This window comes from Pithys albifrons, chromosome 9 (genome assembly GCF_047495875.1).
Source record: "Pithys albifrons albifrons isolate INPA30051 chromosome 9, PitAlb_v1, whole genome shotgun sequence".
NCBI lineage: Eukaryota > Metazoa > Chordata > Aves > Passeriformes > Thamnophilidae > Pithys > Pithys albifrons.
Genome location: NC_092466.1, coordinates 22658339 through 22679664, shown reverse-complemented (window position 1 = coordinate 22679664; position 21326 = coordinate 22658339). Strand labels below are relative to the sequence as shown.

Genomic DNA, 21326 nt, shown 5'->3' with positions numbered 1-21326 from the left:
TTAATTTGAGGATCCAAATTCTTCAGTTACTATAGTTAGACTAATGCTGAATTTTGGACTACCTTGCAAATATCATTAGCTATATTCATAAGCAAAAGATGCAGCAATCTGAGATCAAATTCCCTCTCACAACAGCGCAGGGGCCCATACAGTCATAGCTGGACACCAGTGAATGATCCAGATGAACTTCTGTAATGTGTACCCTCTAGAGAGGAAAAGCTGATGTTCTGGGCTCTCACCTAAGTGCAGAGCTGTGACTTATGAGCAGGAACTGGTTTGCATGGGAGAGCTTGGTAGTGTTTGACCAGCAGACCACCAACCCTCTGCCCAGGAACCCTTGCCCTCACTGCAGAACAACTGAGCTGGCTCAGGACACACCTACCTCACTGCGCAGCTGACAGCCTGGTAAACAGAACCAAATCAGCACCTACATCATCTCGGTACCCTGGCCTGCAGATTGCAGCGATTCAGTGGCTGTTACAGAGTAAGCTGACCCATTTTGAGATCACAGATGAGAACTGCTGAAGCCACACTTAAGTTACCTTTTTTCATCCATCACACCCACCCCATAGTCTCTATTTGTACACAGCGTATTTAAAAAACTTGAACAACGAATAATAAAATTGTTAAACATTTATGTCAACAAGTTTCCTTTCTTTTGTTTAATAATCATCTACTGTAGTCTATGGAATTAATCTACAGTCATGCAGAACTTCTTCCACATAAGATGTATGAAAAAGGCAAAAACTCCCAGCTCATCTCAAGAGTTCCAAAAAAATCTCAGTTGTCTTTAAAACCCAAAAGCCTTTTATTTTATTTACAAACTAAGAATATGACATCACTGATTTCAGACTGCATTTTTAAAAGACAAACTAACCAGGTTAATTGATCCCACAGTGCGATTGTACCACTACAATAACAATAAAACAAAGATGTGTTTTTACAGATTACAAATATATGTCAACAAATTAATAGAACAAGAGCAAATAATTTTCTTGAACTCCTTTATCGGTCAAACTGTAATGTCCTGAAGAAATGCAGTATAATTGGGTGTAGTAATTTCACTTGACTAGGAAATCTAAACTTACTGCTAATACAAGGTATGTCTCTTATAAGTAAATACTACTCAATTGTACAAAGTCTGCATCTAATTCCTAAGGATGCTTTCGTAAATCAGAGTAGTCTTCTCATTAGAAAAATGGAAAAAATACAACTGTGTAGAAGCAAACAAGTTGAAATACTCGAGACATTGCTGAGAGCTCAACAAATGGGAGGACTGGACAGTCACCAACTGTATGAAGTTCAACAAGGGGAAGTGTCGGATTCCGTACCTGGGATGGGGCAACTCTGGATGATTGTACAGACTGGGCAATGAGAGGCTGGAAAGCAGTGCCAGGGAAGGACACATCCCAGGAAAGGGACCTGGGTGTCCTGGTCAAAGGCAGGTTGAACATGGGCCAGCAGTGTCCTGGGGGGCATCAGGCACAGCATCACCAGCCAGGCAAGGGAGGGGACTGTCCGATTTGCTCTGCAATGAGGTGGCCTCACCTCGAATATTGTGGGAAGTTTGGAGCACCACAATGTAAGAAAGATATTCAACTCTTAGTGCCCAAAGGAGGGTAATGAAGATGGTGAAGGGCCTTGAGGGGAAGCCCTGTGAGGAGCGGCTGAGGGTGCTCAATCTGTTCAGCTGGAGAAGAGGAGACCTCATTGCAGTTACAACTTCCCTGTGAGGGGAAGAGAGAGGGGCAGGTACTGATCTCTTATCTGTGGTGACCAGTGACAGGACCTGAGGAAATGGACTGAAGTTGTGTCAGGGGAGGTTTAGGTTGGACAGGAAAAGGTTCTTTACCCAGAATGTGGTTGGGCACTGGAACAGGCTCCCCAGGGCCTGACAGATTCCAAGAAGCATTTGGATGATTCTCTCAGGCACATGGTGTGACTCCTGGGGATGATCCTGCACAGGGCTAAGGGTTGGACTCGATGATTCTTGGGAGTACCTTTCAAGTCAGCAGATTCCGTGATTCTGGGAGTTTGTCCCAATCCTGTGGTATGTGCGAGGATGGAGGAAGAGTAATAGATACAGTGCATAGGTAAACAAAGGACGCAGCACCTAGCCATGAGGCATAAAGGACCCTTCTTTCACTCAAAAGTACAAAACATTTCAGAGTTAAAAGCAGAATACAAGCATGGCATTCAAAGTGAATACAAGCTCATCAACTTTCAGTACTGTACTGGGTACAACATAACTGGAAACTAAGTGGAGCTGCTGCTTATGTTTTTGTGCTTTAAAAAATTCACGGTTTTACAAGAGGCATGTTTTTCACTTCAGGTCTTATGACCATTTTGAACAGAACCCCACCAATATGGGGTAAATATTCTGGTACATTTTGTACTACAGTTGTTTAAGATGGTAACAGGCCAAATCCATCCAAATACTATTTTGCAGCAAGAATAATAAAACTGTGAAACTCAATGCATATCAATGAGGTAAAATTTTACAAAGTTCTTTTATTTTAAAGACTAGACATATATACCAGTAATAAGATTACCTACAGGCCAACTCTAATGGGTCAGGATGTATGTCAACTGCTATTGGAGTAGTCCTAGGATAAGACTTCTCTATTGGGAGTTCATTGCATTATCCCGTATCTTTGAACAGAGCAGCTCACAAAGCCAGTCACTGCAAAAGCCATTCCGACACAGTCTGCTGATATGATTGGTAAGGCAATCCTACATGTTCCTTGGAAGTCATGCTCAGGATCCTAAAAAGAGCCCTACTGTACATCCTGATAAACTAGTCCTTAGCCCTTTGCACTGTTAAGAAGTCTGAGTAAATTACTACATTAAATTTCTATTCTGATAAACCTCTATTACCTCCATCATACATACAAGAAAGGTATACTAATTTATTATGTGGCTACAATGCAAGTTAGCAGGAATCAAAAGTAGAAAATCAGACATACATGCACTTGGAATGAGCACAGATTACTGAAGGAGAGAAAAGAAGAGTTTTAGGCAACAAACCTGTGTATATCTAATAAATGTGCAAGGAACTTATACGAACATATTTAAACATTCTGAGGAAATCATGAGATCTCCAAGAATAGTATATTATAAAACCTGCATATAGTTCTTAGCTAACAGCAAGATTTCCAGTGTTTGTGTTCAGGGGAGGAAAAGTGTACACTTTCAATAGGAAGCATTCCAGAGATGTGCAAGAAATCCCTGTAACTTGGCATTTCAGAGTTCTAGGGCAATTAACTCCCCACTGTATCACATCACTTAACATTAATTAATTGCTAAAGATGTAGCTATGTAACTTATTGAGTTGCTAAGGATAAAACAGCTCCTGAGCTCCCAAGGCTTGAGTGGCACGGCAAATTAATATCAGTGAAGCACAGGGATTTATCTTCTCTTCTGAGATTGCCAAATCAAGCAGTCATTCTCCTTCCAGTGTCAACTAATGGGAACAAGTCAAGTAAATGTCAGTCAAGCCATCAGCCCACTGCTGCATGGAGAGCTTCATGGAGTGAAAGGTTCTGAGGAAGTCCCATTGTCACTCTGCACACAAAAAGGTTGGAGCATTCACAGCATTGCACCCTTGGAACCAGGTCCTCTAAAAGTGACTCTGATACCTCCAGATGTTTGCTTCTTCAGGATAAATCCTAGCCTGCACTAATTACTGCATTACCTAGACCTAAAAACAGCTCTGTTTTCAGGGTAAGCCTAAATTAGGGGCCATGCTAATTGATATCACTCTCAATATAGCATGTTGTACAAGTTAGAGCTGGCTTGGCTCATGGAAAAACAAAATCAAAAAACAATGAAGTTTGAGTCCACTCATTCAGGTGGACATCAGCTCAGGGACAGAGCCCAGATTCCTTAGTTGCTTTTCAAAAATCTAACAGAACTTTTACAGCTTCAAAACATGGTGTTAACATAGCTAAATAGGCATATAAGCTGAGTCAAGCAGCTTGCAGCTAAATTGCACACGCAGAAAAAAACCAACTGCTACCATTTATATAGTGCCTTCTGATTCCATTTGGGTGACTGATGTTGATTACTCTGGAATATGGAAACAGTTTCTAATCATTTAAATAAATTACAATTTTGGATGGATGAACAGAGGCTGCATATGCACTCTGAAGCTCATTCAAACACACTGAGGAAGAGAGAGTTCCAACTTTCTATCTGAATGGATTTAGGCAGAATGTGATTGTACAACTCTTTCTACTGTTTTTCTAAAGTGATTTTGGATGTGACATAGATCAAAGACAGTCTTCCTACAGTCCTATTGACGTTGCTGTCCATGGACAGGATCTGAAAAAGCAAGTGGGTATGGTTCTGGTGCATCAAACAGACCAGTCCATGTGACCAGCAGTTAACCACTCAATTCCATGACAAAGTGATGCACATAAGGACATTTGTCTTGCAATACTTCACAGTTACCATCTGTCTCATAACAAAGTCTGTTGTCAACTGACAGTGGTGCAACTGAAACTCATTTTCAAGAGGACATATTAAGGGACCTGCATTGCAGAATCTCAAAAACTGCCAAGGCTCTTTACAGCTTAATTTTCTGACCATCCTGGTGTTTGTTGAAACGACATTCCCAGGTCTATGAATACTCACAGTTACTCCTGGTGTGCAGAAAAAAGCCTCACTATCAGTAACCTTGAAAAGCCAGGTTCTCCAGTGCACTGCTTAGTCACTCACTTTCACCATCTGACCCAAAACCATAGAAATAATGTATGGGCTTCCTTCACAAGCACGAAATAACTTGAGAACTTCCCAGCTTTGTAATCTGGGGGGAATTTGCTGAGATTTTTTCAGGGTTTGATACAATGATAAAATTGTTTTGTTGGTTTTTTGAACTGTTAAGGTAGTGCCAAATAAGACTTTGAAAAGTATCTTAGGTACAGCTGAGTAAAAAAGTCTAGCAATCTTCTCTAAGGCTTTCCAAAAAATCTAGGCAGATTTCAAATGTTACAAAATTTCTCTGACATCTGTACTGATCATTTTAGGCATTACACCAGTTTCCCAAGCTGCATATTATAATTCTGACGAGGAAAGGCTGTCTGTTCTGTCAGAACCAGGGACACATCACTGTGGTGTTTGACGTGGGATAATTTGGAAACACATATGGATGATAGAGCGCACTTGAGAGAATAAATAACTCAGGAAACTGATGTCACTGGCACATGATCCTGTCCTCTGTGACACTATCAATGGGACATCATCACCTCTGCCACTGTAGGACCAGCCACTGCAGTATTTCCAGAGACAAGAACTTTAAGTGACAGTTTTAGTTGGCTCTGAAGCATTTTTTGTTACTCCTTCACCAAGTATACACCGCATTCATTAGGACCAGCCACACACAGCACTGGGGACAGATGTTTAAGAGGTCCACGTTACTCGCTAGTAGCATATAGATTTTAGTAATGTATAAATAAGAAAAATTTAGCTATAAGTCCTGACTCTTTCTCTGGTTTATCTTCCCTTATATTGGCCAGGTTTGAGAAGCAGGTATGTGCCTTTGCAGGACAGCACATGGTGCTGCCAGGAGACCATGCTGTGGAACACTAGACCAGTGCTGTGCATGGCAGGAATATGTGGGACCTGGAATGGATGGAGAAACACACCTCAAGATTGTTTTCTGAAGAGAAGGTGAGGCTATAACCTCTAACTTTATTAAACCATACCAAACAGAAAATGGTTTAGAGAATTTTTTTGTACATTTGCCTGAGAGCTGGATTGAACTATTAAAAATATTGGAAACACATGTTTGCTGGAGCCACCAAGCCCATCTGGGCAGAGCTGCTTAAGGAAAGAAAATGAAGCTGCTTAAGGAATATCAAGCATAAGGCCAAAACTAACTCTGAGGAATTTAACATTCTGATCCAAATGGTTCAGAAAGCACAGAGCCTACCTCTCTTAGCAAAAAAACAAAAAACAAAACCAACCTGTCTCCTTTCAGACAACAGAAAGATGCAGAGCTAAATGTTCTCTGCTTCACTAAATAGGAAGAAAAGTTGTTTAGGGGACTTGCTTGCACTTTCTTGGAGTGCTAGTCCAGAAACAGTTTTTAGAGAAAGGTATTTGTCGTGTAAGTGATTTTAAGCACATAATAAGCAGAACAGAGAACTTCTAGTTTACGGTGTGATAGATTCAATAAAAAAATTACAGTTCCTGCAAAGTTGCATCAACATGAAAAACTTGAGAGTATTCTTGGGGTGACCTTCCTGATGGCCTTTCCATTACCTCTCTCCCATATGAACATTCAGTATTTTGAGGTTTGCTCCCAAGCCAAGCCTTGCTTCCTGCTATGCCTCGGTCTAATCTACTGTATAGAAGTAATGCAGAACTTTTCACGAGTGAGAAAAAGATTAAATTCATTAGTTATATGTCCATTTATATAGACTGATAGGAAAGTGAGGAAGAAATCACTAAATGACTGAACACTGAAGAGCTAATGTGTGAGGGACTTCGTAGATACCATAAAAAAGTATTGTTTAGCCAAGAGTACTAGTTGGCAGTTACATATAAACCTAATTTTAAAAACATGGAACCAGTTGCACTGAAACTAGTTATGTGTTTACAAGATTACAGTGCATATTGTTTATAGAATGCAGTTCTGTCTACAAGTAATCTTCATAGAAAATTTTTTAATTTTACATACTATTTTTGGATTATGCATGCCTTCACTCAGTAGACACACACTTGATATAAAACCAAGGTTTAGATAATTACTCATATAACAAACAGTAAAAATTTAAAACACATCTAAGCCTTCAGCACATACTGTTTTTTATTAACAAGCATGAATCTGTTCATTTTTCAAAAGGAAATTCTCAAACTTGTCAGTTTATTAGAATGTTAAAAAGCACAATCACTTCAGATTAACAAATCAAGTTAACCATAACTGAAGAATAAAAATTGGGATGAAGTTACAAATCCTTGAAATACAAGCTGATACTTGTAAAGCATAATACTTCTGATGCAGAGATGACAGTGGAACTCAAAAGTTCAACATAATTTAATATAGTATTCTCTCAATGTTACCCCTCATTTAAAGGTCATTCCAATCAACACAGTATTAACAGTAAATAAACACATATTCTAGTTGAAAGCCAAGCTGCTCTGAAGTATCTAACAACCTGACACATGCTTTTTGCAAAAATGTTGCACAGCCACAAAAAAATGAAAGGTTACAATTAGACAGCAAAAAGTAGTGCAGAAAGAAAAAGGGAGTCAGCCTGGGGGTTTTTGGAGATGTGTATAATAAAACAATTATTGTGAATTACCAAGTAACCACCTGATAGCTTCCCAAAAATTTTTAACTTATGTTTTTTCTTATCTACCAGTCTTACAAATTCAACTTGAAATGTGTCAGGTTATGTTATTCCAAGTTCACATGGCATCACTACCAATAAAACTTGTGCAGCGAGAATTCCACAATTCTTCCGAGGATGAACAAACAATAGAATACAGCACTCTCTAGCTGCTAAGTTAGAGCCACAGCAATAGCAGAATTGCTAGAATAAGCACCCATTCTGAAGATGAAGAATGTGGCATTCTGTATAAATACTACCACAAAAACAAGAATGAAAATGTACTGTTGGTTGCAAAGGTTGTGTAGTTTAAAATCGAAGTTATAAAATTCTACAAGTTAGACTCGAAATCCAGCACTTGTGTTAGAAAGACAAAACTTCAAAGACTACTTCTTGCAGTTCTAACCTCAACACCCCAACACCAAAATAAACACTGATAAAAATCATGCAAATTTGGCCTGGTCAGCAGTACTTGCCCTCTCTGCACATGTAAGCTTTTTGTTTTAGATACTTTATAAAGTCAAGAGCCCTATTAAAAGATTCAGATCTTTCTTCTTCCAAATCAACATCTGTTGTTAGATGGGCACAGTCTTAATTAAAATTACAGAAGAAAGCTGAGTAGTAGTAAAACACTATCTTCATGAATCTGAATTTAGTTTGTTGGCAGAACCCTAAAACAATACATTATTTATGAACCGCATGCAGTTACATGTATGCATATTTTATAGATTTAATATAATGGATCCAATCACTTGGAGAGATTGCAAGAGCTCAGATTAAAGCAAGATGTCACATATCATATTAGATATAAAGCCAAAATTTAATGAGACAAGTAAAGGTCAGAGAAGCACACTGCAGTTTCAATTTGATACCCCTACACTTCTTGTTCTTAAGCAAGCATCACAACGTCGACTTCAAACATAAAGCAAAACTAATAGTATAAAACCATAATTCTAATGCCAAGATCACTAAAACAAACAGGAAAGTTAAACTTAAGTTTCTATTCCAGAAACTAAATTATTGAAATTCAGTTCATTCGCTCTAGACCTCATTTTCCAAAGTGTTATCAAGCAATTTTTAGTGACTAATTGAAACTTGATCCAGCAAAATTATCAACACTCCCTATTGGCGGGCAAAGAAAAAAAAAATCCCAACAACTGTGTCTAACAGCAACGCAAGACCATTAGAAGTGCATTACCTGCATTTTTACTGATTATGTGGATTCCACCTGTTTTCTGTGTTGTACTGCAGTCAGGAAAGCCCTTTACCTTTATTGTTCTTACCCTCTTCTCGTTCTTACTTTTTGTCTCTATTTTTTCACTCAGTACTAAAGTCTTAAACAGCAGGACACTTACTTCAGTAAGACTTTTCCTTAAGACCTTAGAAGTACTCCGTCTGTTCTAGTTATCCGTCTTTTCTTTTCCAGGTGAACAAATTTACATGCAAGAAAGATCAGAGGGGACAAGGAAAGTGGATTATTAAGGATGAAACAAGGACGGGACTGTGGGGAATGTAGAATCAGAGAAATACTGGAATTTCTCTAGTTTTTCTCTTTGCAGATTACTTACTACCTTTCTCTTCCTCTCAGTTTTGTCCATTCCCTCACATCTTCTTTCCTATCTCCACTTTCCTCACTTCTTTCTGCTGTCATTCCTCTCCTAATATGAATTAGTATTGCCAAGGTATAATCTGCTGTTAATTTAATATCATTAAAGAATTACTAAACTGTTATCTCATTTGTTTTATCTTTTCCATTTTTATGCCTGTTACTGTAATTTCTAGAATATATTGATAACTTCCCCTCCACCCTCATCTCATTCATATCATGAGTCAAGCCAAAATAATACTGATTCCCTCACTCTTTCCAGGATCAGTTCAACCAACTTGAATATCCCAGGACACCCGAACATAAACAAGTGACCTCCCAGCTTTAGTACTGTCCTGCAACACTTTTACATTGTTCTTGGTACTTCCTTTCGCTATTTTCAGGTGTTTTTAAAAAATATTATTGACGTACAATCAAGTTTATATAACACCCTTCTGAAGAGTGTGGTATTTCCAGGTTTCTACCCCTTTATTATCTGCCTTCCATCCTCTCAATGTTTAACCCAACAGTGTTCTGTATTCCTTTTGCAACAGAATAATTTTTCATTTGCTCCCGACTTTGCTTTTAAGAGCTGCCTCTCTAATGTATGCTTTGACTCTGCTTCCACATTTCACTTTGTGGAAATATGTCCTCTACATTGTATATTAAAAGCACTCCCACAAAAAAAAAAGTCCTTCTGCTGTCCCTGGTATGTCCAGACCTTTCTCTTTTTCCAACCCTGCTGAGACACCCTGTCCATATAATGTCTGCTTTGGGCACATCACACAGCCCACACTCAGCTTTTTGATTCTCGTGATGCTCTCCAACCATCCTTCACTCCTGCAGTGTGCCACACGCTCTCCTTCTGCTCTGCTGCAAGACAACATTGAAAAAATAACAAGATTCCCTTTAGTACCTCACCAGCCAAATCCTTCCTTCAAGGCTGCACTTCAGATCTTTCCATTCTGTTAACAGGAAAAAAATAATTCTGCTCTTCACAGCTTGACTGCAATTCGGGTTAATTCTTTGTAAACGTCTAAAATCCCCATTTTCATTATAGCTGATGCTACTTTAAATTTTACTTCCAAACCCCGTGATTTAAGTTTCATTTTCTTCCCAGTTTTCTTCATAATTCCGAACTTCTTCCTATTGCCTCTTTCTGCGATTAACAACTCAAATTTCTCATACACGATAAATACAGTATTTCTAAGACTTTCTTCTTTTTTTAAAAGAAATTAGTTTATCCATTTCAGAAACAGATAATACTTCTTGAGTACATCTCACTACCTTTGAAGACACAAAGAAAATATGCCAAATGTGAGCATATATAACAGAAGAGATGACTGCCATGCCCCACATAAGCAAGCACACAACAGTTCACTTTTTTTTCAAACATGTGATATACTCCTAAATTTCTCACCCATTTTGCCTGTGTATTTTTGTTTGAATATAGTGTTGCTTTTCTGACCCTTAAAGAAGACAACTATTGGAAAAAAAAAAAACAATTCAATAACCCTTTGAGCTGCTTCTTATGTTCTTCTGTTTTTTTAATCCAATCACTTTACTATTACACTCCTTAATGATATACTTTTCTCACTCAGAAATCAACTTTTTAAAAAGCAATTGCCAGACTTTGAAGTCCATTTGTTTATTTCCAGCCATTTGACTCAGGCAGTTGTATTCCATTGTAATTAGGTTTCCAAGGATGCCTTTAACATGCCATTATTTCTCATCAAGCTTTAAACAGTTGAAACCAAAGTTCTTTAGGTTTTCTCTCTCACTTTACAGAACACTTTTTCAAGCTTTTCCCATAATATAACACAAGCTGGAAAACTAAGGAGTGTTATTCTTAGGGTTTCTTCTCCATGTCTTCTCATAGAGAATCCACATTTACTTAAGAGAGTGGCTACCTCAGCACTCTGAACTTATTTATTGGTCCTTTACTTCCCAGTCACCAGTCAGGCTTCCTAAATTAGTCTTTACTTTGTCCCGTTACTTTCAAGAAATAAATATCTATTTACGCTGTTCCTCCCTATGATTACTTACACACTCATTCTCTTCACTAAGCCAATGAATATTGCTGCAAACTTTCTTTCAGAATTTCAAGTTTAATTTTGGTTTACGATTTAACTACTTTTTTCCATCCTCACACCTTTTTTTATTCTGCTAAAGGTCACAGAATAAAAACTTCTTTCAAGATTTCCAGAATTTTCTTCTTTTTCCTCTCTCACTCTCCACCCCTCTTTTTGAAGTCTCTTACTGATGTTATGTTATTCATGCACAACTGTTTAGGTTTCAATCTTATTTGAAACAGAAACTAAGAGATGACAAACCTTCTGGAGACAAATACAATTCCAGATGGCAACTGGAGCTGAATGAGTCTCCCAACTCCGAGCCAAGATAAAGGAAAATTTCACTGACAAAACACAATCCGTGTAAGAAAGACGCATTGTAATAGAAAACCCTACAATTCATTAATGTAAACTTCATCTATTTCCTCAACTCTGTAGGGAGTCTGTGCACTTCACAGTGTAATTATTGAACAATACCTGAACTGATAGGGTAAGAGACAGGAATGAGACATACTATAATAACAAATTAGCTGATGCCACAGAGGTCACTTCGAGGAGAGATGGAAATAAAATCCCAGGCTCTTTGAAAACTTCAAAGTTTAGAAACTCTGAGTCCACCGCGTGCATTTGCCTCTAAATCTCTCTGGTGTAGATACAGGAACAGAAGCAGAATTTCATGTTTCTGAACTAAAAAACAGTTGAAGAACTCCCTTCAAAAGGTTCATCTCTAATCGGCTGTCATGAAAGAGCCACCACCTCTACACCAGCCCCACAGGTCAGGCAACAGGGATACTGACAGACTGATTACAATAACTTGAGCTCCCCTGAAAAAGAGGCTTTTCCAAAGTATCAGAAGCAAAAAAATCAGCTTGACCACATAGTTAAAACCCAAAAAGATCGGAAAGATTAATTTCAGAATGACAATGCCATGCAACTATTTTTAATCACCAACATTTTCAAGACATTTGGGGTTTTAAACAATGAAAACCCTAGAAAGGAAGTAGCAACTATTTTGTAGAAAGGAGCAGTGATTATTAATATAATGAATTTTTCCCTTTTATTGGTGGAGGCAACTTTTATTAGGTTATAACACTAAATGCACATTTGCAAGAAATAAAGTTATCTGGCACTAAGTTTTAACTATATAGGGAGCCTGGAAATTAGTAAGTCAGGATCATTAACAAAAAGCATATAATTGTTTGTGTATTTTTATTTATAGAACTTTTATATCTCTCACAATCTAAAAATATTCACACAGGTATATGCTGGAAGGTATTAAGACAAAAGGGATACTATACTTGCAGAAAGACTAATATATCTGAATCACATCCACCATCACTGTTATTCATCATACTCATAGCCAGAAATCTCCTCCTTCTATAAATGCAAGTTTTACATTTTGATCTTTTATGGACAAACTTTCAAGGTCTGCCAGGATAAATGTGGTGAGAATCACAGACCAGTGCAGGCTAGATAGGACCTCTGCAGGTCTCCAGTTCAACCCACCACTCAAAGTAGGGCCAGCCTCAAATTTAGATCTGGTTGCCCAAAGAACTCATCCTGGTAAGTTATGAAAATCTCCAAGCATGGACACTCAACAGCTTCTCTGTTTAACCCTTTTCACTGTGGCTTTTTTCTCCTCATTAAAAGATTCCTAACTGCAGTGAGGGACCTTGTCCTTGCCTCTCATCCTCCCACCACACATCTCTGACAAAAGTCTTTCACTCCAAGTACACTGTAGTTGTAACTATAACCTTGGCAGAACGTATGTGAAAAGACTAAAGAACACAACTTCAAACCACATCATATAAAAAACTATAGGCATAGTCTGAGCAACAGAATCACAAGTACCCAACTCTGCAGTGCTCACCGGAACAGACAATACAGAGCACCAAGTGAAATTATCACTACTTCTTTGCTAAGGAAGAACAAACCTGGGCCACTTTCACGGAATTTTGGGTAGAACCACCAGCATGATATTCTACTTTGAATTTTTTCACAAGTTCTTCGAATCTGTTGGGAAAAAAAGGGGGAAAGAAAAAAGTTAAACTTTGCAATTTTATTTCCAAAAGAAGACCTGAAGATTAGAAGTAGATGACAGCACATTATTTGAAAACAAGAAAGTCACATACATCTACTGTTACACATGATGCAAGTTGGGAACATCTATTTAGATTTAGTCAAAATTACAATACAAAGTGTGACATCAACTTGAATTCTTTACCTTAAAGTTGCAAGTGGAGTAAAGCTGAGGGAAAAAAATTATCTGAAGTATAAGCTTGACTGCCATGAACTGTTAGATTGATAAAATACATGCTTGAAGAAAAATTACATAAATGAAGATACTCAGACACTTATTCCAGCTCATTAAACTTTACATTCTGTTTCTAGCTTAAGTGAGAAGACTGAGGAGATTTGTTGCCTAGTTCAAAATTAACTTGACCCAAACAATGGTACAACATTTTAAGATTTCATATGAAATGGTCTATTTAGACAGGTGAAGAACTTTGATGAACAAATCTACTAGCATGTGAGAAAAACTGATAACAGAAAAGGCAAGTGTCTCCATGGTGAGCTTTCAAATCCTTCAAGTCATACAACTATGAAAACATAGAATTCTGTGTTAACATTCAGTAGTATATTAGGTTTGAACACTAAACAAATATTTAAACTTTTAACGGAAATATCTACCCTCATATTTCAGATCAAACTTTCTGGCTAAGACTCGATGTGTTACATCTCTGATGACAGCACACCAGACCTCAAGAACCAGAATTCTCTCTTAGGCCAGAAAAGGGAACTGGAACAAGGGAGCTGTGGAGGCTGCAGGGAGGCTGAGCACAAGTGCTGCATCGTGCCTTTAAATTCCAAGCACACTTCACAATGAGTGGATTAAACAGCAGGATTAACAACCTCAGAAGACTTTATACTCAGAAGAAAATACTCCTGGCAGGCAAGTCAAAATGTTTACTGTAAAATTTGCTTGCAGATTTGAGGACCACAAAGTCAACCCTAATTAAAAGCATAGCTCTGACCTTAATGCCTATTTACTTTGGCTGTTTATCTTCAACAAATTTAGCTTGCCCAGTTAGATGTATTCCAATATATTTTATTATATCTACCTTTAGCATCTTTTAAAAGAGTGGCACATCTTTATTTCACACATAATAAAAAATTAATGTTATCTGGCAACCCTACCCTTCCTCTCCCCCTCACAACCCCAATCTCCTTACAGTATACGAACAACAGTTTTGGGGACAGATTTATCAAATAATAACTTGTTTGTTAAAAAGGTTCTTCTTTTCCAAACCATGTTACCAATAAGAGGCTTTTTATTTCCACAGTACTTTCCATCTCAAGTGTTTGAATAATGAGGTACTCACCCTAGCAAGCTACCAATGGGCAGACAATTAGAAAGAACCAAGAACTAAATTACTACATATGCTTTTCATAGTTATCGACACTACTAATTATCCATCAATTCTATGTCAAGCAATTGAAACCTCAAATGATAGAAAGTAGCTGAAAGTGGGGAAAAAAACCCCAAAACACCACAGGTCTCCTAACAATTGCTTCTCAAGCAAAGACAAACCATCATGAACCAATTAAGTATTTTGGCAATATGTTTTCTTTATCTGACATTTTACCTTTTCCTTCAGTTGGAGCATGTGCTGTGCAAATCACACCGTTATTTTTGTATACTTGTATATCTACAAGCATGCCAGTTGCTACTTTAATTTCTTTACTTAAAGACATCTAAAGTTTCCATGTCCATGTTATTTAATGGCATGTTAAACCTTATAAACACAGTATGTACTGCAGTTGATCACCCACATTACCTGCTCCAAGTCTAGATAGGTATGTGTATATACTGGCAGTTCAAATGAAGAATAAAATAGGTGTTATCTGCATTTGAGTTAAAAAAACCCCACACTGGGAACAGCCATAAAATACTGTCTGTATTATAAAGACTTCAAGGTGAAAACTATGTAATCTAAGAAATAATTTGAACAAATTACTTTACAATTACTTACTAGAGTAAGACAAACAATGGTGACTGCCTTCCACTATTTCCGATTGAACATTAAAACACCTAACTCCTTTTCTTTGAATTAAGATGGTGCATTTAACACCTCTAACCATCTGTTATATAAAATAGAATGAGTTCATACAGCTGCAAGAAAAGTAAATTCTGCTGGCCATTTTCCATGACACATCAAAAGGACAATATAAATTAGGATGCTTTAATCCACAAGAGCCTGGTAAGCAAGTTGTATCAAGAATGACCTCAAAATTCCGAGTGCTGATAGTTTATCATAAGATGAACAGTTAGATGGACATTTTTCACAGTGTCAGCAGATGGCACAGGCAGCGTGGGAACACAGACTTTGTCACTGTCTCCTCTATGCCTGACCTGCAAAGAGAAGACTGTCATTCCAGCATGCCTCAGAAACATGGTGTTTGCTTTCATAAAACCCTCCACTTCAAGGAAGGAAGTTCAACTGTAGAAACTGCTCCAAGGCCCAGGAATGCCGAACAAGAGTTTCTGCGTGCGCTTCAGGACTAAGCTGTTATCACACTTAGGATAATTCAAGAAAATTAGAACCTTATGAGCAAGACTGAGTATTATTTTTGTTTCACGTTCTGACGTTGTTGGTCTTTCTGAGTATTTCTTAAGGCTGTGCTGTATCTGAGGACCATGACCCTTTTCCTGACCTAGCAACATACCATTACCTTAAATAACAGAAAAATAAATCCCACCATCGGCACCATATAAAGGGGGTACCATGAATTTGTCCACCACATTAAAGCGCATTTTCACAAAAACAAGTTTGCATTTGCAACAGCATGTGTTGTGAGCTGTGATACTGCTGATCAACTCTAGCACTGACCAAAGAGGATATGTTCATGTTTTGCTCAGTTATACTAAAGGCAACAGCGTTTCTGTCAGTTGGGGATTTTTTTTTGTTCCTGCTTTTACAAAAGCATATACTACTAATTGAACTTGATACTGAAAGGTGACCCATTCCAGTAGCCTCACTTTGAACAGAATTAATGGCTATTAAAAAGAAGGTATAAGGTGGTAGTGGAAGAAGCTATTGTACAAGGGAATACAGATAAGAATACAATGTTTCTGCTTTTTTTTGTTTTTAAAACAAAATACAGCTCCTTACATTACAGGAGGTGGAAACTTATTTTTAGAAGGCACAGATTCTTCTTACATATGCCATACCATTACCTCAAACTGGAGACAGCTCTTAGAATTTCCCCTCAGTAAATATCACTGCTGACAATTTCACCATCCTGTTTGTCTCAAACTCTGTATCTCAGACCATTGATAACCTGAGCATCACCATCCATCTTCTCCGTGTGCTCTTACCAAACTGTGTTTAAATCTTACACTATTCCTTCTCACAGTAACCCTTACAAAGCATGATTTACTGTACTGCAGAGAAAAATGCACTCACTGTAACATCCAACCCCCTCAGACATCTGCAAGGATCACTTGTGCTGAGTACCCCTCTGACCAGCTCCTGCCCCTCTCCACAGCTCTCTTCCAGCCCCCTCCCACTCACTGCAGGCAGAAGTCACTTCTCTACGTTTTCAAGGCCCTGCAAAGTGCTCTGCACTGAACACACCATCCTTCATTCGGTACATTCAGATTTACAACAGCCTCCGGGCACAAAGCTGTCAACAAAAATAGCTTTTCTCTCACTAACCCATGATATCACCCACTGTCCAGTTACTAGAATTTTCTATGACTATTAGCAAATCTACTTTAAATCTTCCTGCAAACTATCTTTCACTATAACGTCAAAAAAAGTCATCAGCAAGGCTGTGTGATTTCCCGAGGCTATTCTCCAGCCTAATAACTGGCAATCCTCTCCCTGGATCAATACCCATCTCCCATAGCTTGCTTTATACAAAAAATCTGAGGCTTTTTGGAGCTGGGACTACCTTCTTGTTACACAGCAACAGATACACTTAGGTTTGGCTCACCATGGTTTCAAAACCAAACTGACAAGAAAAATAAGCACATAAAACATTGCCTACAACTGAGAGCAGACAACATAAGGCAATGCAGCTCCAGTAAGGAAAATTAAAGCAATTCAAGTAATGTCATTAAGTTTTATGACACAATTTATATTAAACTACAAAAAGTCTTTCTGAAGAGTAAAATGGCCACCAAACACCAACATTTAACTGTCTTATATAGAGAGTGCAGAAGAAAAAGCATTCCTGATGCATATGTCAGAAGCTACTTATCTGCAAGAAGTAGAGAATAGTAATCTTTTGTTTTTCAGCAGGGTGTGTTGCCCTGGATATCTTTTGATATATCTGATTATTACCTAAGACGTACTCAATAGCATACAGCAGCAGGGAGCTACACTTAAAAAGTCAGCTGCCAAAAACATCTAGAGAGGAAAAATAATTTTTGCCCTTTTTCCTTTTGTATGCCAGATGATGACAGCCTGAACCTAAGACAAAGATCAGGTTATCTTGTGCAACAACAATAAACAATTTTCAGTGGGCTGTATCTTTTGTTTGGTGTTATAAAATACCTTCAAAACCCATAAAATGGAAACCTCTTTAATAATCATTAAAAGGCTGCAACTTGCACGTAAGTCTGTAACTTCTTTTCTTTGGAGGTAAGTTGGGGCTGAGGATGCAGCCATTGTTGACATCCCTAGAAAGGAAGATAGGTTGAGACTTGGTATATTTTCAAGTTATTGGGAGAATTTTAATTAGATTTTAATTAAAGATCATAATTAATGGTGATTCTGACACCTTTCCCAGATATTTATTTTTACTGGCAAGAAGCAGTTATATTAAGACATGGCAATAGCATTAAATGTTCAGCTGTGAGGAGAACCAGACTAATGTGCTGACAGTTAGATGTTTGATCCTTTTAATTGCATTTCTAAAAATCTACTTAAATCTTCAAATTAAGTAACCTGTGTCAGAATGTCTATGAAATCACTCCATAAATTAAAAAAAAGTATGTAAGAGAATGAGCACCATATTTTACACCCTGTTTTAATAATACTAAAAGCTCAGTAAAACTACAAAAACAACACCAAATATTTTAAATTTTAAGGAAATCCTCACAGAATAAACCAACACAAACAACTAAGTGATGCCAAAGATTCATGCTGGTTGTTTTGCAGGGCATGGCAGCAGTAGTTCTGCACACAATACATCTGGATGAGCCTGCCATGTGTCCCAGGCTCAGCCCCCTCCCCAGCTGGGCCGGTGCCAGGGCAGTGCAGGAGCCCCAGCGGGCAGATGGGGCACACGTGGTGGTGCTGAGACACCTCCCCGGGCAGGGCTGGCAGGCAAGATGGAGCCCTCATCATTTCATCCTAAGTAAAATCTAATTTACATTCAACTAACAGGTCTAGTCTTGAGATTCAAACACAATAATTAAATCACAGGGTATTATTTTTAAACAGAAATACAAGAGAGAATATTTTAGGACAAATACTGGGGGTAAAAAGAAAAGCAATTCATATTTTTTAACTCCAAATAGAATAGCTAATTTCTCTATCTAAATTGTATAACTCAGTGTTCAAAGTTCAAACTCCAGAAAGGACAGTTCCATATTTGAACAATTTCACCCCCAGTCTTTGAGATACAAAGAATTAAGACTGAGATACAGATATAATTGCTTGTTCTTACTTAAAATTGAACCTGAAAGAGCAAAAATCCCTTTTTGAAATGAGGTACTTTCACAGAGGTACATGAGAAAACTTTGTAACAGCTGTTTGGCAATAACTGACTTTATGCAGAGCTATTTCTTATTAGCTTGGCACAGAATTAAAGAGCTTGGGAATGGGTAGGGAGTGAAGGGGAAGAATGAAACAGGCTAAAAAGGAAGTATTGGAGACAAGTTAGCACCATGGACATACAGCACAACAGAAAGCTAATGTGTTAGGAATATGGCTGCTAAAATTGAATAGACCAGATTATCATATTTTTCTCCTTTATTTACTAAAATTCATAAAATGGTGACTCTTCATGGAAGCATTTACTGTTGCAAACTAGAATTTCACATAAAGTATTTTCCCAAATCACCTCATCCAAACAAACACCAAATGAAAAAAGCCAGTAATTCCAACCAGGTTAGAATTATGAGTACCAAATGTTAATATATGAAAGAAGGAAAAAAAAGCATAGGCAAATTGCAAGATTCATAGCTTTGAAATATTTTACCACAAATGTTAGCGAGGTTGAAAAAAATGCACTTAAATGTCAGTTTGATAAAAGCCAAAAGAACATTTTCCACATGTGTTTGCATTTAGGCATATTGAAACAAGATGAAAAAAGTAACAGTCACTCACATGTAAGGTTAAAACATCATGTCCTAAGGATCATGATTGGAAGAAAATTCTCAAAGCATTTTTTCTTTTTTTTTTTCATCAGAGAGTCAGGCAAATCTATGCAAGTGTTCTTGAAAAGCTCCCCCCTCCCCTAATTCCAGATTATCTGAATATCTTCCTCTATCTCAAATATATACATGATTACACTCAGAAGTATCAGCCACCACAAGGCAAGTTGTTCTGTTGATATTCTGAAATGCTCTAGGAAAATTTAAAAAAACCTCCAAGAACCCAAACCAAAACCAAACCCCCCACCAAAAAAAACCAAAAATCCCCAACCAACAAACAACCCTCTCCCCTGCACCAAAACCCCATCCTATACCACTAAATTACTGAAAGATCACATTTCTGATTCTGTCCCTACAGCTTCATGCTTTCCTCCTGCTGTCTTTCTGAAAGAAGATATCCAAAACATTAGCCATGACTCAAACACTTTGCAGATACCTCCAGGATTGCCACCATCCTATTTGCTGCACAGCTCTCTGCTCTTACGCATAGCTAATAAGGATCAAAAGATATTGCAGGCAGGGAAAAGTACGTAGCATTTCTCTTCTTCATCCTTGGATGCACCAAAGGATGTTCTGGAGCACTAAGGAACAAGGTCATGGTTATTTCTCAGCTGTATTAAAACAACTTTTACACTTGCTCCTGACACTCCCAGTCTACATCTGACAGCTTGTGTACAAGAATATACTTCAAAAACACCTCTGTCATTTTCCATTTGCTTCTCCTAAGTAGCATGGGAAGAATATGCGCTTTATGAGACCTGGCAGTCAATTTTTTGTGTCCAAATTTCATTGCTAAGTAACCAATGAAAGAGCAAGTTGTTTATCATATTACAAAGGCGTGAACTTCTTAATCCTTTTAACATCACTATCTTTGTTCTACAATAAAAATGCAGGAATAAAAGTTATACTGAGTTTGAAAAGAAGACTAGATTTACAAAATGAAAGGTAAATTAGAGATCACAATCCTAATTAAGCAACAAATATCAGAGACTGCAATAGATGCTTCCCACTTGGCACAGTAGAGACCAGGTGTTAACTGTCAATAAATCTTTAGTGAATGCTAATTGAAACTGCTGTTTCACAAGCATCAACTTACTCCAGCTCACATCAAAGTGAAAATTTGTTTAATTTAATAGAGTATTTGCCAAGAATATTTTAATAATAATAGAATTCAGTCATCAGGAGATCTTAGGCCTTACCTTTGCTACAGTTTAAATTACCTAAAGTTGTAGTACAAGTCATATTAATCTGCTTGTAAAGAGCTGACCCAAAACCACCACCAACAAAGCATAACAAAAAAAACAACAGCAAACAAACAAAAAAAAACAAACAAAAAAATCCACCTACGCACTCACACCTGGTAGACAGAAATGTATTACTATAGTAATTTTAAAATTCATACTTTTAACTATAAATGTATCAAAATAATAAAAAATGTTAGGTGTAAAGTTTGGGTTCCCATTCAGATTCAATAAAATATTAGGGAGTTTTACAGAGCTGTTCCAAAACCAAATTATAAACTAGTTGTTTCCATTCATCACTCAGATCAAGCAGCATTTAATCTAAGTAATAATTTCTATTAACAGAAAGTCCAAAACAATGGTGACAGTTGTTAACCACAATCTAAACCGATTTTTGGTTCTTTACAATAATATAAATGGTTCATGTCAATGCAACTACGCTGCTAAAATATCTGTTTTTCTTCACTCCTTGTGCTCCTCTAAATTCTTTTAAATTAGTGGCCAGTGGGAACATTTAAACAAAGAAAACACTAAAAATAGACCAGGAGATCTAAGCAGACCTAAAAGACAGTGTACATCCACTCTAAACTCCTATTACCATGCAGTGAAATATAGGAATTTTCCTCATGAACAAATAATGAGTGCAGAAAACAATGCTTTGAGCACAACTATCAGTAAATACGAAGAGATGTATCTGGTTTAGTT

General features: G+C 37.5%; 1 protein-coding gene across 3 annotated transcripts in view; it reads right to left on the bottom strand.

The window, feature by feature from the left end:
- Positions 1–21326, bottom strand: part of ADK (adenosine kinase) — a 270131-nt gene that overhangs the window by 185460 nt on the left and 63345 nt on the right. For all 3 annotated transcript variants that reach the window (XM_071564265.1, XM_071564266.1, XM_071564264.1), the window contains exon 4: positions 12926–13004. In XM_071564265.1, the coding sequence (XP_071420366.1) occupies positions 12926–13004 (79 nt within the window). The remainder of the gene's footprint in view (positions 1–12925; positions 13005–21326) is intronic.